Source organism: Thermobia domestica, chromosome 4 (assembly GCF_964235325.1).
Source record: "Thermobia domestica chromosome 4, izTheDome1.hap1.1, whole genome shotgun sequence".
NCBI classification, from domain to species: domain Eukaryota; kingdom Metazoa; phylum Arthropoda; class Insecta; order Zygentoma; family Lepismatidae; genus Thermobia; species Thermobia domestica.
In genome coordinates, this window is record NC_137457.1 from 235930098 (window position 1) to 235945420 (window position 15323).

Consider the following 15323-nt stretch of genomic DNA (forward strand, 5'->3'; position numbering starts at 1 on the left):
ATTACATTAGGTCATCTTCCACTCGTCATCGATTATTCAAAAGTATTTTGAATTTATCAGATGCTGAGCATGGTGACGTCGTTCTTCATGTAGACGTCAGGTGGCTGAGCAGGGGCAAGACACTGGAACGATTCTGTTGTCTTTTGGATGAAATCAGGGACTTTCTTAAGTCATCTAAGGGTCAGTATTATCATGATCTCGATGAAACATCATGATTGCTAGATTTAGCTTTCTTGGCAGATATCACTTTCAAATTAAATGAGTTAAATCTAGAATTGCAATGCAAAGGCCATAACATTTCAGCCATGATAAGTACAGTTAATGCTTTTCAAAAGAAAATGAAGCTGTGGATTGCTCACTTAAACAGGAATTCCCTTTCTCATTTCCAAACTTCAAATCTATGGTGGAAACGGTAAATTGTGTTGGTTGTGATCTTTCAGAATTTTCAAAGCATTTGGAAATTTTCATTCTTGAGTTTCGGAACAGATTTGCCCACTTGAACCATTTTTTTGCACTTGAACCAGTGGTTCTGTTCATCAACAATCCATTTGTCTCTGTTGATGTTATTGATCTTGGTAGTAGGATATGTGAAGTGTTTGGAAATTATAATCTTGAAGATTTAAAACTTGAAATCCTAACTATTCAAGAAGATATAGTTTTGAAATCTTCCTATTGTACTTGTACTAATATATGGATTCTAACAGAGTAAAATACCCCCTTCTGAGCAGTGTTGCTAAAAAAATTATTCCTGCTTTGGCGCAACTTATCTTTGCGAAGTCGCATTTTCTGCCATGAACATGATCAGAAATAAGTACCGAACCTCCCTGACACCCTCTCACCTGGATGACGCAATAAGAGCAGCCTGTTTCAGCTACACACCAGATTTCCCTCAACTGGCAGCAAACGTGCAGTGTCAGTCTTCTCACTAGGTATGTATCAATTTTCAAAAGAATAATAATAATAATAGTGATGATGATAATATTAATAACAAATAAATAATAAGTAGTAGTTGTTGTCTAGTAGCAGTAGGCTTATTTCTATAGTAGTTTTGTATTTTTTCGAAAGGCGCCCGCACATCGAAAAACAGGAACCAGTTGCGCCCGATAAGGTGAAAACGTTGGACAGCGCTGTCGTACACTATAGTCCACAACAAGCATTCTTACGATCGATGAGTGTCAGAAAAGTAGTCAAATCACTGTTGTCAAGTTAATACCACTAGCTTGTTTAATCTACATCAGTGTGCTACTATTAAACCACGAGCATTAAAATAAATTTTCATATAGACATGCTCAGAAAAACTACTTACACCTACCTATCATATTTAATCTCTGGAAGATATGAACGAAGAAATGTGGCTAGGAGTGTCTGTGCTCGTGATTCAAAACACCATACTGTTGGCCAATATGCATCTTTAAGAATTGGCATATTTAGTTCTAGAAAGTTTCTGAACTTGCCATCCTTACATACAAGAAGAGGTTTCTGAAAATAATAGTAGTAACAATAATAATAATAAGACGACGTCATTAAGCATTCAAAATATAAACAAAGAGTTCAATGATACAAACTCAATCCATATTGCATACTACTAAATAAATAAAAAGTTTAAAAAAGAACCAAATTTCATATGTTAATCAGATGCTTGTTGTGGTCAATTTGTGAGTTAGGTTCACCACTAGCGTACTGTACTGTTGAGTTCAAAAAGTTTCCGAGATTTGGCAAATTCTTATTCAAAACCAAGCCTAGAAACAGTCTATGAACGTAATTTCTATTCACTGTTATCTGACACATACAATGGATGATGTAATATTCAATGATTTTACAAAATCACTTCGACAGGTTTGTTTGTTGGATTGGAGTTCAGCGTCTTTTTCAGTACCAAGGTTATATAGGACGTGAACTTCAGCTTAACGTGGAATTCGAACTAGTTATGCTCCAGCCGGGAATCAAACCTAGGTTCCTTACGCCGTAGATACGTACGCTGACAATATAGCCAAAAGGGATCTCAAAACCACTTCGAAATCTAAGGCGACACTGTTTACCTAAGATACATACTGCTGCAATTAGGGAACGGGATGAGGCCTATAAGGAATAATAAATTAATAACAAATGGAATCAACTTCTTACGGTTTATTTTACGTACAAGGGCCATTCTCAGAAAAATCAGGAATTTCATTCCAGAAATTTTTAAAATTAAAATTTATTCAAATTTGTTGAAACTTGATTTGAAGGTAGGTCTTAGCTTAAGTAATAAGACTGGTATAGTGGTTCAGATGAAACTTGGAAATTTTATTAGTTTTTGAAACTGTAAAAAAGGTCATGTCCACAGACGTGACGATCTGATCCATGGATGTGATACTTTGTTCTACAACTGTGACGAAATAAGCCACAGACATGACAAACAATAAAAAAGTATTTAGACTGTATAAAATGTACTTCTTAGTCTAGCCTACATGTAGAAAACTTTTTTTCATAAACCCGTAACATATAAATATGGTCTAATGTAATTCTTCAAAGGCCTACGAGAGAAAAAAAAATGAAAAAGCTACTAAAGAATCACAAATCACGCCCTGAAAAGTACCCATGGCCTATTGGCACTGAACCAAAAATGTAGTAACAAAAAAATTTCAATACATATTTTTGAACTTGGTAAGGTCCTCTGTAAATATATACTGATGACGTTTATTTATTTGAGGTTGCGCCAAAACTTTAATCACAGCACTTTTGTCAACAGTTTTTACATTTGCATTTTCAGAAAAAATAAATTTGTCAGTTCCAGTCGATTTCCTCATAAAATTGACAATTAGCTCTCCTCAAGAGTCTACTCTTTCCATCATACCAACATGATGCTGTACAAGGTTCCTATCAGACTTAAACTCTACGACTGCATAGCTGTTAGGTGTAATGGTCTGTGATGGTTCTTGATCATCTTCCTCATCGGAATAGACTTCCTGCACCTTTAAGTGCTTCAAATTTGCAATATCTAATGTTCATTAAGGAAACTAATCAATCACTTGAAGTTATTAAGTAGCTAATAATTATGAGAAAAATGGCAAAAGGAAATAACAAACATCTAAAATCAGCTAATAATCTATATGCATGCAGGCTACTAAGAACAGAGAGGGACAAAATACCTAGTACTAATTATCTTCCATAAAGAGAGAGAGAGAGAGAAAAAAAAAAAAGGATACACTTTGGATCATTAATTTTCACTTGTCCAATCCCATAGTGAAAACAAGTTTGCCCAGCATTGCACTTATTGCTACAGGATCAGGTTTCAGGTGTGCATATATTGCTACAGGATCAATGTCGTGTGTTTTCAGACAAAGTGCAGGATAGTCGTCTTGCCTGAATATTGGTCCTGTTGTTCTTACTCCATGTGATCTCGTGTACTTTCATAGTTCCTTGAAAAGTCTGTAGGCCACTTGGGAGAAGTTTATCCAAACCCTCTATCTCCTCTGAATTTTCTGTGAATATCAATTGTGCCGCTTTCTTTCAATGCTGATACAAGAGCATCGATATTTGGGATGTCTTTGCCATGACTCACAATACTGTCTGATAACCTTTTGACACATCCACCTATACCATCGGGTGCCCCTTTCCCATGTCCTTTCTCCGAATAGTGCCAAGGAAGGCTGTCAACCTCCAGTTCCTTTGCTGCAAAAGTAACAGCTAAGTAAAACATTTTCTTATTCCTATATTGTGTATTGGGTCCAGTGGACTTTCGTGAGATCAGGCACTTCTTTCTTGATTACTGCAAATACAGGTTTCAGGTGTGCATATATTGCTACAGGATCATGTGTGTTTTCAGACAAAGTACGGATTGGCTTGTGTTTAACGGATTCTTCTCTTGCAGTTTTGTAGTATATGACAACAGTATGAAGTGTGACCTGCTTCCTACAACCTCCAAAGTGTACGGATTGAACCTCTTCGCCATATTTGCATTGATAATTTTCCGAGAAGTCGATGTGTACAAAAACTTCATCATCAGCCAAGGATTTCTTAATACTGCTTGTAACATAAAACTGATGTTTAATGTTGGCTACATGTTGCCTATACTGTTTAAGAAGCATGGTAAACTTCAAAACCAGTTCACGCTTAGTACAGGTGATTATCTCTTCGCATGTCTTTTGTATAATTCGAGTTCCATCTTTGGTGCCAAGATTTTTTTTTAACTCATTGCTCGTACTTAATTTTTTCATCTTCAAACTCATTAATAAGAATTGGACTATCGTTTGGGCAGCATTCCAAACATGTTTTCTCCAGGCATTTGGTGATTTTTTCACATGTTATACTTTGCAATAGTTCATTAGGAGACCTTTCTGTAATCATTCCTAGTAACTTTATTTTTTTCACAACCATCCCAAAGTTATCACACAAATTACAGTTGCAAGTACTTCGCTTTTGACAATCCGGGAAAACTATCCAAAATGGGCGTTCACGACAGAACTGTTGGTAACTGAGATCTTTGTGTTCCGGGAATGAGGTTATGAACTTTAGGTGTAAATTTTTCATTGTGTCAGATAATAATCTCTTTTGCTGTTTCTGCTTTGACTTTGTTATTGTGTCTTTTTTCCCAGGGCAGAGCCGGCTGTTGTCATCTTGCTCAAGGAATGTTATTATGGCATTTCGAAGCTTTTGTTTCTGGAGCTTTCTCGCTTTTCGAAGGCCAATTTTTGATTTCAACATATTTTTAGAAGTCAAATAAGAAATAATTTGGCAATATCTATACTTTTTAATAATATTTTCTGTATCATTTTCACTAAATTCCTTTTCTTAACCAAAAGTGGTTCTTTCTTGAAGTTCACAGCAACCTGTCTTTTTAACGCTGAGCCAAATGCAAAATGTCGACGAACTGTAGGTGGGACCTTTTGGCCATTGAGCATTTTTTAACTTCTTTCATTGGTGTGTCAGATTTTTTTGATACTATCCTATAGTATCTTTGTTTGTACTTGCTTACTTGTCTCTTCAATGACTTGTTTTCTTTTTTCACTTTCTTCTAATTCTTTTTTTCAGCAATTTTCTATTTTTCCTCCTTTTTTGCCGGCCACTTTCAACTCGTGAGCAAGATGGAATGTGTTCAGTTTCATTCTGTTCAGGACTTCCAGATGGTGTTCCAACAACTAATAGTGACTGTTCCATTTGTTTTTTTCTTTTTTTTTTTTCCTGTATTTTCTAGTCTGTTCACGCTAACCTTTCCTTATTCGTCTATTCGCTCATTTCACTAACTTTTTTTCCTGGATGCTTTCTTTCTTTCCCTATCTTTCCTCTTAACTTCTTCATACTTCTCAGGGTCAGATTTTAATTTTTCCCTGGCACGCCTCATACTTAGCTTTTTCATCTCTCTTCTTCTCAGTATTTCTTTCTCGGACTTTTTTTTATTTTGCATTTTTTTCTACATCTTACTTCTGTGTTCTCCATTTCAAGACTGGAAATAAAAATAAATAAGAAAAAAAAATATTTAACATTTAGCATGTAAACGCCACCATGGGCTGCGGTGGCTCAGTGGTAGAGCATTCACCTTTGGTTCATGGCGTCCCTGGTTCGATCCCAGCTCGCGCCAAGTGAACTTTATGAAGGACAAACACCATGTGCGTTGGTTTCCTCGGGATTCTCCTGTTTCCTCTCACTTTCTTCATTCCACCATTTCATTCATTTCTCATCATCACAGTCTCCTTTAGTCTAGCCGACATAACAGTGGAATGTAAAACTCAAAGATTTTATTTCATTTTCAAAAGTCAACATTTAGCCTGAAAACAGAGCAATTCACTGAAAGTTATGATTTCTGTCACCTCCTTCCGTACGGTAAAACCTATTATGAAAATTTGGTCAGATTAAGCTTTTCAATCCAAAGCTGAAAATTTTACACACGCGGTGTGTGGCATGATGGTGGCAAAAATCTGAATTTTTTCAGACATGTTTATATACATGTATCAGTAGTATGTAGCAGTAAACATGACTTTACAATTCAAGATTCGTCACGCAGTGTCGGTGCTGCTTGAATCACTTTTTCTAGAATTATAAGCACTAACATGAATTTTTAAAAAATAGAGTAACTTTTGTTACGGTTTTTACTTCATTATTGGTGAAAGAAACCTTCATGGGTTATAATTGCTGTTAGTTTTTGGCTGCAAGATACTTTGTCTTTCTTTACATTTCAACCAGAAGGGCACGTTGTCACATCTGTGGACACAGTGTCACGTCCATGGACAGTGTAAAGACAGTGTCCACAGATGTCCACGGATGTAATGTCCACAGACGTGACAAAACTTACATTCCTTTGTTTTAAACCATGTGCTTTTTGAGATTATGGTATGTATGTTGGGCATCAAAACTTTTACACCTAATACTATTAATTCATTGAATTATTTTTATGAACTTACCTTATTATTTAAAATCTACTTCCACGACAGACGTGATGCGGTTATCTTTACACTGTTACAAAAATGTCTACAAAATTTAAAAAATAGCCAAAGAAATGATAAAGTTTGTACTCCCATGCGCAAAAAATATTGCGCGTATACTGTAACTCACAATTTTTCGCAATTATTCCATTTTCCATATGTTTATTGGTAAAATTCAGTTATTAGTACGTGGAGATAATAGAAAGCAATCCATCTAAGGAGATATTTCCAAAAAATATAATAACATAATAAAAATATAAGCAAAAAACAAAATTATGTTCGGTTTTGTGTATACTGGCAATAATGTTTTCGAGGGAATTTTTGGAGTAGCACAGCACGATTGCAGAGGGAATAACAAGATTAGTAGGAGAACAGCTGAATCAAGGAACTGGAAATTGGAGCAAAATATTGCATTTATTGGCTTAAATCTAGGGTGTAAATTGTCTGCCAAATATAAATTAGCTTCTGTAAGCAAGATGTTATACGGAAAATATAAACAAAGAGAAAAACTGTTGTTTTAAGTTTGGAAATGACATGCTCTATAGCCATGAGCATTTATTTCTTAAGAAAAAGACAGCCAACAAAAGAAAATCTGTGTGGACAAGTGGGTAGAGTGACGGACTAGTAATTCTTATACTGTTTTGACACAAGATCGAATCCCATCCGGTCCTGTTCAAATTTTTTTTTCTTTACAAAACATTGTAGAAAGTGTATAAATTTTATGTTAATAAAACTGAAACAATACAATTAGGAAATAACTTTTTGTTTCCTCTGATGACGTATTTATTTAGAATTAGTGTACTATTAGTAATACCGATTGCTTTCAGTTTATGGTGTTGTATAGCTTCCTTTATCATCCTCTTTTCTTGAAAAAAAAAAAATTGTCTCCAATAAAGTATGAAAAATATATATAGTCAGAAACAGACATCTTAGTATCAAACATGATTTATCGTGATGAAATAAACAAGTTTCCCGTTATTAAAAAATAAAACTATAGAAAATCATTGAATTTGGTCTTAAGGTTTTTATTATGCTATATATATTCTTTATAAGACTATACTTTATAAGGCAAGATGAGCGATCATACCCTCAAATTTAGCTAGTGAGTGAAAGATGTTTTCGGCACAAATATTTTACAGGTTTAGGTGCATGAAACACCAATACGCCATGGTCTTGACCTTCGTTTATTTCACATTATTATCCGACATATCATAGCAGGTAAAAAGCAGCATCAATCGGCAAGAAGAACTGCAAGTTGTGCTCTTAGTCTGTTTCTGATGCTCCGGACTCGATCGCCTAGCACGCTCGTCTATACCTTGACTCATACGTCTATCATTCAGTGCAGGCACATATCCAGCTTTTCTTTTCGGAGGGGACCCGACACGAATCCTCGTAAGCACGTAATTCTAATGTTTCAAAAATATCAATAATAATAATAATAATAATAAAATAATAATAATAATAATAATAATAATAATAATAATAATAATAATAATAATAATAATAATAATAATGCAACAGTTCTGTATTTCTCTTAAACGTTTCTTACTTGTCATTTATGAACCGGTCAAACTTAATTCTAACTCACACGAAATCAAAAAATATTTTCTAGAGACATGTAAGGAAAACTGTCTGCTACGTATATCACATAACAAAAATAGCAAATGGCAATGAATGTATCGTTCTAATACAGTAATGTTATAAACAGACCGGAAACGAAATTGTAATCCCATTTAAAAGTGTTCTTTAATTCCACCTGGTATCAATGGCATTACGGTATATTCTTACAAGTAACACTTCCCAAGTGTAACACTCCGATTTTGATAAAATTTGACAGGCAGATACTACACATAAAATAAACGAATACATGTTTTTTATTTTCTGCGGAAAAACTGTTTTACGGGGGCAAAAGCACTCACCCAAAATTTTGAAAGTTGACGCCCGAAAGACAAAAACAACTGGACCAAAGTGTACGAAATTGTGCACAGATATGGCAGACGTAAAATGAAGGAATACGTGTTTTGTATTTTCCTGGAAAAAACGGTTAGGTGGGACGCAGACCTCTCCAAACATTTGATCATGAAATATCAAAAGTGCTAGTAACAATATGTCTGATGTGTGTAAAGGACGAAGAATTCCGATGACACTTTGTGTATGGACAATACGCAAAAACTAAACGAATTATTTAGGGGACAAAATCCCCCATCCAAAATGATGAAAGTTGACGCCCGAAAGGCAAGAAGAAGTGAACCGAAATGAATGAAATTGTGCACAGGTATTGTAGACAAAAAATGAGGGAATATGGGTTCCGTATTTTCCTGAAAAAAAAAAAAAAAAAAAAAAAAAAAAAAGTTTCGGTGGGACACAGACCCCTCCAAAACTTTGATCGTGAAATATCAAAAGTGCTAATAACAGTATGTCAGAAGTGCTTAAAGGACATGAAGAATTGGAACGACACATTGTGTAGGGATAATACGCAAAAAAAAAAAAAAAAAAAACCGGGTTTATTTTCTGCGAAAAATTGGTTTAAGGGGGCAGAATTCCCCACCCAAAATTTTGAAATCGTGCACAGATATTCTAGACGTAAATTGAGGTAATTGTGTTTCGTATTTTCCTGAAAAAAAAAAAGCGATTGAGTGGGGCACGGACCTTCTAAGCTGTTGATTAGGAAATATCAAAAGTGCAAATAAGTATGTATATGTCAGAAGTTCCTAAAGAGTATGGAGAATTGCAACGAAACTTCGTATAGGGACAATTTGCAAAACAATAAATGAAATGCATTTTAATTTGTATGAAAAAAACAGTGTTGGGGCCTAGAGCCCCTCCAAAAAAAAGTTAATATTACCGTAAAAGTGCAGGAAGGAGTGGACCGAAGCAAATGAAATTGTGTGTAGATATTGTATAGACTGTATGTAAAATAAGGACTTTCGTGTTTTAAAGATGTCCCTATCAAATTTGGCACATCAACAGCAAACAGGAAATTAATCGGCACGTGTTTTTGTTTATGCGGAAAAACATTGTAAGGGTTAAAGTTGCCTCGTGAAATACTACAAAATACGCTATACTGTTTGTGCTTGATGTTGATCTGCCAAATTTGAAGAAATCTGATGGAGACACTTGTGAAACACGAGAGGCTTTATTTTTCATATCCAATATCTACAGACAATTTCATTCGCTTCGGTCCAATCCTTCCGACACTCAACGCCTCGGTCCACTCAAAAGGTTTTTTTCTCTTTTCAGGAAAATACGAAGCACGTATTTCCTCATCTTACCTCTACAACATTTGTGAACAATTTCATTCAGTTCGGTACATTTTTCTTGCCTTTCTTGCGTCAAATTTCAAAATTCATGCGGGGGACCTTTTGTCCTCTAAAACCGTTTTTTCGCAGGAAATAAAAAAGCCGAATTTGTTTATTTTTTGCTTATTGTCCTAACACAAAGTTTTGTTCCAATTCTTCATGTAAATTTACGCACTTCTGACATACTGTTATTAGCACTTTTGATATTTCATGATCAAAAGTTTGGAGGGATCTGTGCCCCACCTAACCGTTTTTTCCAGGAAAATGCAAAACACGTATTCTCTAATTTTATGTCCGCAATATCTGTTCACAATTTCGTTCACTTTGGTCCACTTGTTTTTGCCCTTCGAGCGTCAACTTTCAAATTTTGGGTGAGGGCTTTCGCCCCCTAAAACCGTTTTTCAGCAAAAAAATTAAATAAATAAATAAAAAAGCACTTATTTGTTTATTTTATGTATAGTATCTACCTGCCAAATTTTATCAAAATCGGAGTGTTACACTTGGGAAGTGTTACTTGTTAGAATTATAACAACAACGCATTGTCCACAGTTTGGACACCGACTCAAAGTAATCTGACATAAATAAAAAAAAAACTCAAAAGGGAAAAAGTAGGTTTATTAAAAAGTGCTTGAGGTTTGGTAAGGGACAGCTTCCAGGACCTCACGCTGGATACGTCACTGAGCCAATGCATTATATTTGTTTCTTGCAAAGATGATAATTAGATGCGTAATGTGTAAAATTATATCATAGTTTGACTTTTTATAGGTCTTTCCTTAACACATCCATATTATCCGGCGTTCTGCCTGCCTGTTTTATGTCGGATAAGCGAAACTCTACTGTATTTTCAGATAGCATATACACAGGAGCTAGAGGTCTGCACGGGCCGGAATTTTTAGAACGGACCCGGACCGTCCCCTTTAATTTATAATCTATAGGCATTAGCGGATTAAGGGCGGAGCCAATGGAGCCCAGGGCCCCCAGTTCAGGGGGCCCTTTAAAATCCCTCTGTTTAATACTTACGCTCGCGGTATCGCTAGATTTAAGTCTTTACATCAGCAGCATTTACTTGTTAATAATGAATGCAATTATTTAATTGTTAATAATGAATTTAACTAAACTAATTATTGTAAACTTGAAGCACATTCAAATATTACAGCATAGTTCTCGGTAGTTCCATAAGTAATTTTAGAGACCAGGGTGTTTCAGTGGTAGAGCGTTCACCTTTGGTGCATGGAGTCCTTGGTTCGATCTATGCTCGCGCCAAATGAACCTTGTGCTGGACAAACACTGTGTGTGTGGGTTTTCTCGAGGTTCTCCCGTTTTATCCCACTTTTTTCATTCCACCATTTCATCATTTCTTATCATCACTGTCTCCTTTAGCCTATCCGGCATAATCGTTGGACGTAAAACTTAAAAATTTCATTTCAAATCATTTCAATCAAAAAACAGTTGCAGGAAGTATGTAATTTCGAATAAAACAAACTACTATATACAATTCTGAGTATATTATTCTTTTATGAAATTCTCGCGAACCTTATTTCTAAATTGAAGGGTAAGAAGACTAAATTCATTCTCTTATTATTATAGATCCATTTCAATTGAAGCAGTTGGAATAGTTGAAAAAAAAAAAAAAAAAAAAAAAAAACAAAACAAAACATACCCTATATTCCAGTGTGCCACAATCGGTATAACGCGCCACACTGGTGTGTCCAGCAAAGTGAACAGTGTGACGCAAACTTTTTCCTATTATTTGCAAGAATATTTGTCGAGTTCCTGTTATTTATTATTATTATTATTATTATTATTATTATTATTATTATTATTATTATTAACGATTTTTCCATGGATCAGCTGTCTGTATACGGTTAAGCAACCACAAGTATCACATTGAAGGAATGAGTGTAATTATTTACTTTAATAGTAATACAAAAGTCAATTTGCTTGTATATTCTACCGGTAATAACTGCATCCGTCTAGAAAGCTAGGACTAACAACAAAGGGATACCAAGTTGTGACCACACACCGCCCCAAATCGTGGGTGCCACAAGTTCTCTTCTACGCGTTAGAACAATAAGGGCTGTAGCGTTCAGGGAGAGAGAAAAACAACTTAATTCCATTGCAGTTATATGCTTATTAAATGTTAACTTATATTTATAAATTATGTAAGTGATCGTATCGTTTTCTGTTTATTATTATTATTATTATTATTATTATTATTATTATTATTAATAATAATGATAATAATAATAATAATAATAATAATAATAATAATAATAATAATAATAATAATAATAATAATTCTTATTATTATACATTTCTTAATACGTTGATTGCCATGTGTATGGAATTCCATACACACGGCTGTCCTGTACAGTAGAGCGTGATTATTTTCCATACGCAAACAATGTAGATATTCCAAGTTTGTTGTGTTCGTTCTATAGGTGTGTATGTAATTAGATACATATGGCGTAGAAATCAAAATTTAATGTCCATGCCACGTATATGAAAAACCATACACAAAGACATTTATGAATAAAGACATTGAGTTTGAGTTTAACGTCTCGTTCAGCAACGAAGCTATATGAGACGTCGGCCTACTGATTAACGTGGACTCCGAGCCACGTGAGCTCTCGCCGGGAATCGAAGCCGGGTCTTCCACGCCAAAGGCGCGTACGCTAACCACTAAGGAGCTTATGAACAGAGACATTTAAAACAAAGGCGAAAACAAAGATGTGTGATGTGATTTTGAGTTTATCGTCCCTTTCAGCAGCGAGGCTATATGAGACGTGGACCTACTGATTAACGTGAAATCCGAACCACATGAGCTCCCGCCGGACGAAAACAAAGACCTTTGGAATTGACAATTGTTTGGACATTCCAGTCGAACCTACCTAATATTAACAACGTTTCTACGATAATTTCGTAACATTGTATTATTTCTTTTGTTGATTAGCTTGGTTAGGCTTATTTAAACACTTTCTTCTTTGCACCGACGCGTCACATCTCTTGGATGAAGATACACTAGCTCTCACTGGAAATCTAATTCAGAACCAATGCACTTGAACCATTTGACCACAACAAGGCACATTTAAAAAGAAGTTTCAATTTTGTTCGGAAAATTGTGATTAGGTGTAACATTTAAAAATATATTTAAGAAAGGGTACGGAGTAAACGCACTATACTTTCTCGCTCGAATATTTTACACTGACTTATGTTAGGCTGCAACTGTTATTGATACATTTATTTGGGAAATTGCGAATAAAATAATGTTTTGGAAAACTTTGCTAGAAGAAACTTCAGGCCCAAAAGTAAAGTACCCATTGGTCATATTTTGGTTAGAAATAACTTGATCCATATATTAGAATTATAAAGGATATAATTGTATGTGAACTATAAACAAAAGCGTCTGAGTAATTTCTGAGAAAATTATGCAAAAAGTCACCCCCAAGAATAAATTATCCCTTGTGGATCTTTTCAGTATAAACGAGCTATGCTATATTGTTAGTGTTTTCATAAAACATTTATTTATGAAATACGAACACAATCGCCTGAGTCGTTCTTGAGAAAATTGCAGGGTAAAACTTACTGTCAAAAGTAATATACCATTTCTAGTTTTTCCGGATGAGGGAATTATACCATATAGCTAGGTTATTTATGTAATACGTATTTATAAAATATGAACAACAAACATCTCTTGAGTTGTTTTTAGGAAGGTCATCGGCAAAAGCTTACCCCCAAAGGTAAAATCTTCTATCTGTAATTTTGACAGTATATCGAGTAATTTTTAAGCAAATCGTCGGGAAAAATTTCACTGTCAAAGTAAACTATCTCTTTTGGATTTTTCTTTTCGGAACAAGCGAGTTATACCATATTGTAAGATTATTACAGAAAATATTTTTACTGAAATTAGAACAAATTTTAGTAAAAATAGAAATTTCAGTAATAACTGAGACAATTGTCCAAAAAAAAATCAACCCTTGAGAAAACCACTGCTTCTGTATGTTATCGGAATAAACTATTTATGCTCTATGTTAGTTTATTAATGAAATATTTCTTTACGAAATATGAACAAAATTGCCTGAGGCGTTAATGGGAAAACCATCGGGGGATAGCTCACCCTAAGATTAAGCTACTCCTTCCAACGAGTTGACATATTGTTAGGTAATTAATGATACGTTTATTTATGAAATGTGGTTGAGAAAATTGTGCAAAAAGAACGCATACCATACAGTAAATTACACCATATATATTTTTTCAGAAAAATTATTCATATGTGGTGGAGATTTGTTAATAAAATATATATTTATCAAAAGTAAATAAAATCGTCACAGCTTTTTTTATTTGAGAAAATTGAATTATTTTAAATTTTAATCCTTCAGTAAATTACCCTTGCTTTTAGGTGTCGAAGGACATAAAATTCGAAAGATATTATGTTACTAAAACGTTATGTCTAGAATTCGGTGCAGATACGTTGAACAGTATGGCCTTTATTTGAGTGCGTGTAAAAGCGTGACGAACCGAGAGACAAATAGATGGACAGACATCGAAAAATCATTTTTTTCGCTATGTAGGAGCCATGTAACTTGAATTTATTGAAATCTGGTATTCGGTTTTTATAACTATCACCACACTTTCTTTTTTCGTCGCTCGAATGTGAAAACGAATAGGCCTACACCGACACGTAATGTGATAATTTGTAATCCCAAAAATTTAATTTGTTATGTTTAATGTGTGGTTACTCTAAAAAAAAAAATAATAATAAAAAAATAAAAAAAGCTTATGCATGTTACATCATTTTGTTATCAGTTTTTCACGCTACTGTATAATTCGGTACGATTATAGTTAATATTCATGGCATCTTTTGGAAGCATTCGCGTTCCTCACAAAGAGAGCTGTAAAATTTAGTTTTGTTGAAAGAAAGCACTCTTGATTTTTTTTCACACAGACTTGCATTTGTTGCACTTGTGGATATGAAACAAAAGGAGAGAGAGTCAATACTTTAAAAAGAAACACACACACAGAAACACTAGAACAGTTTTTTTCTTCATGACAACGAGCTATCGCTGTGACTGTGTTCCTCACGCTGTGTGTAAAGCTGCAGGTTGCTCTTGTTTTGTTTTTTTCCTGTTCCTGACTCACAGACACTCGCAGTGAGTTGAAGCTGTGTAAAAACGGAGAGGGAACGGTTAAGCATACCATACCATAAACTAAAAACAATCGCTATTAGTAATAAATAGTAAGCTAATTCTGAATAAATACGTCATCAGAAAAACAAAAAGTTATTTCATTATTATATTATTTCGTTTCTTATTAACATAAAAATTATACACTTTCTACAATGTTTTGTAAAGAAAAAAAAAATGAACCGGACCGGATGGGATTCGATCTGGTGTCAAAACAGTATAAGAATTACTAGTCAGTCACTCTACCCACTTGCCCACACAGATTTTCTTTTGTTGCCTGTTTTTTTTCTTAAGAAATAAATGCTCATGGCTATACAGCATGTCACTTCCAAACTTAAAACAACAGTTTTTCTCTTTGTTTATATTTTCCGTATAACATCTTGCTTACAGAAGCTAATTTATATTTGGCAGACAATTTACACCCTAGATTTAAGCCAATA

The 15323-nt window shown here is 34.5% G+C and overlaps 1 protein-coding gene across 2 annotated transcripts in view; it reads right to left on the reverse strand.

The window, feature by feature from the left end:
- The window catches only part of Hydr1 (abhydrolase domain containing Hydr1), a 107139-nt gene that overhangs the window by 78460 nt on the left and 13356 nt on the right, over nucleotides 1-15323 (reverse strand). For both annotated transcript variants that reach the window (XM_081755597.1, XM_081755598.1), the window contains exon 2: nucleotides 1313-1479. In XM_081755597.1, coding sequence (XP_081611723.1) covers nucleotides 1313-1479 — 167 coding nt within the window. The remainder of the gene's footprint in view (nucleotides 1-1312; nucleotides 1480-15323) is intronic.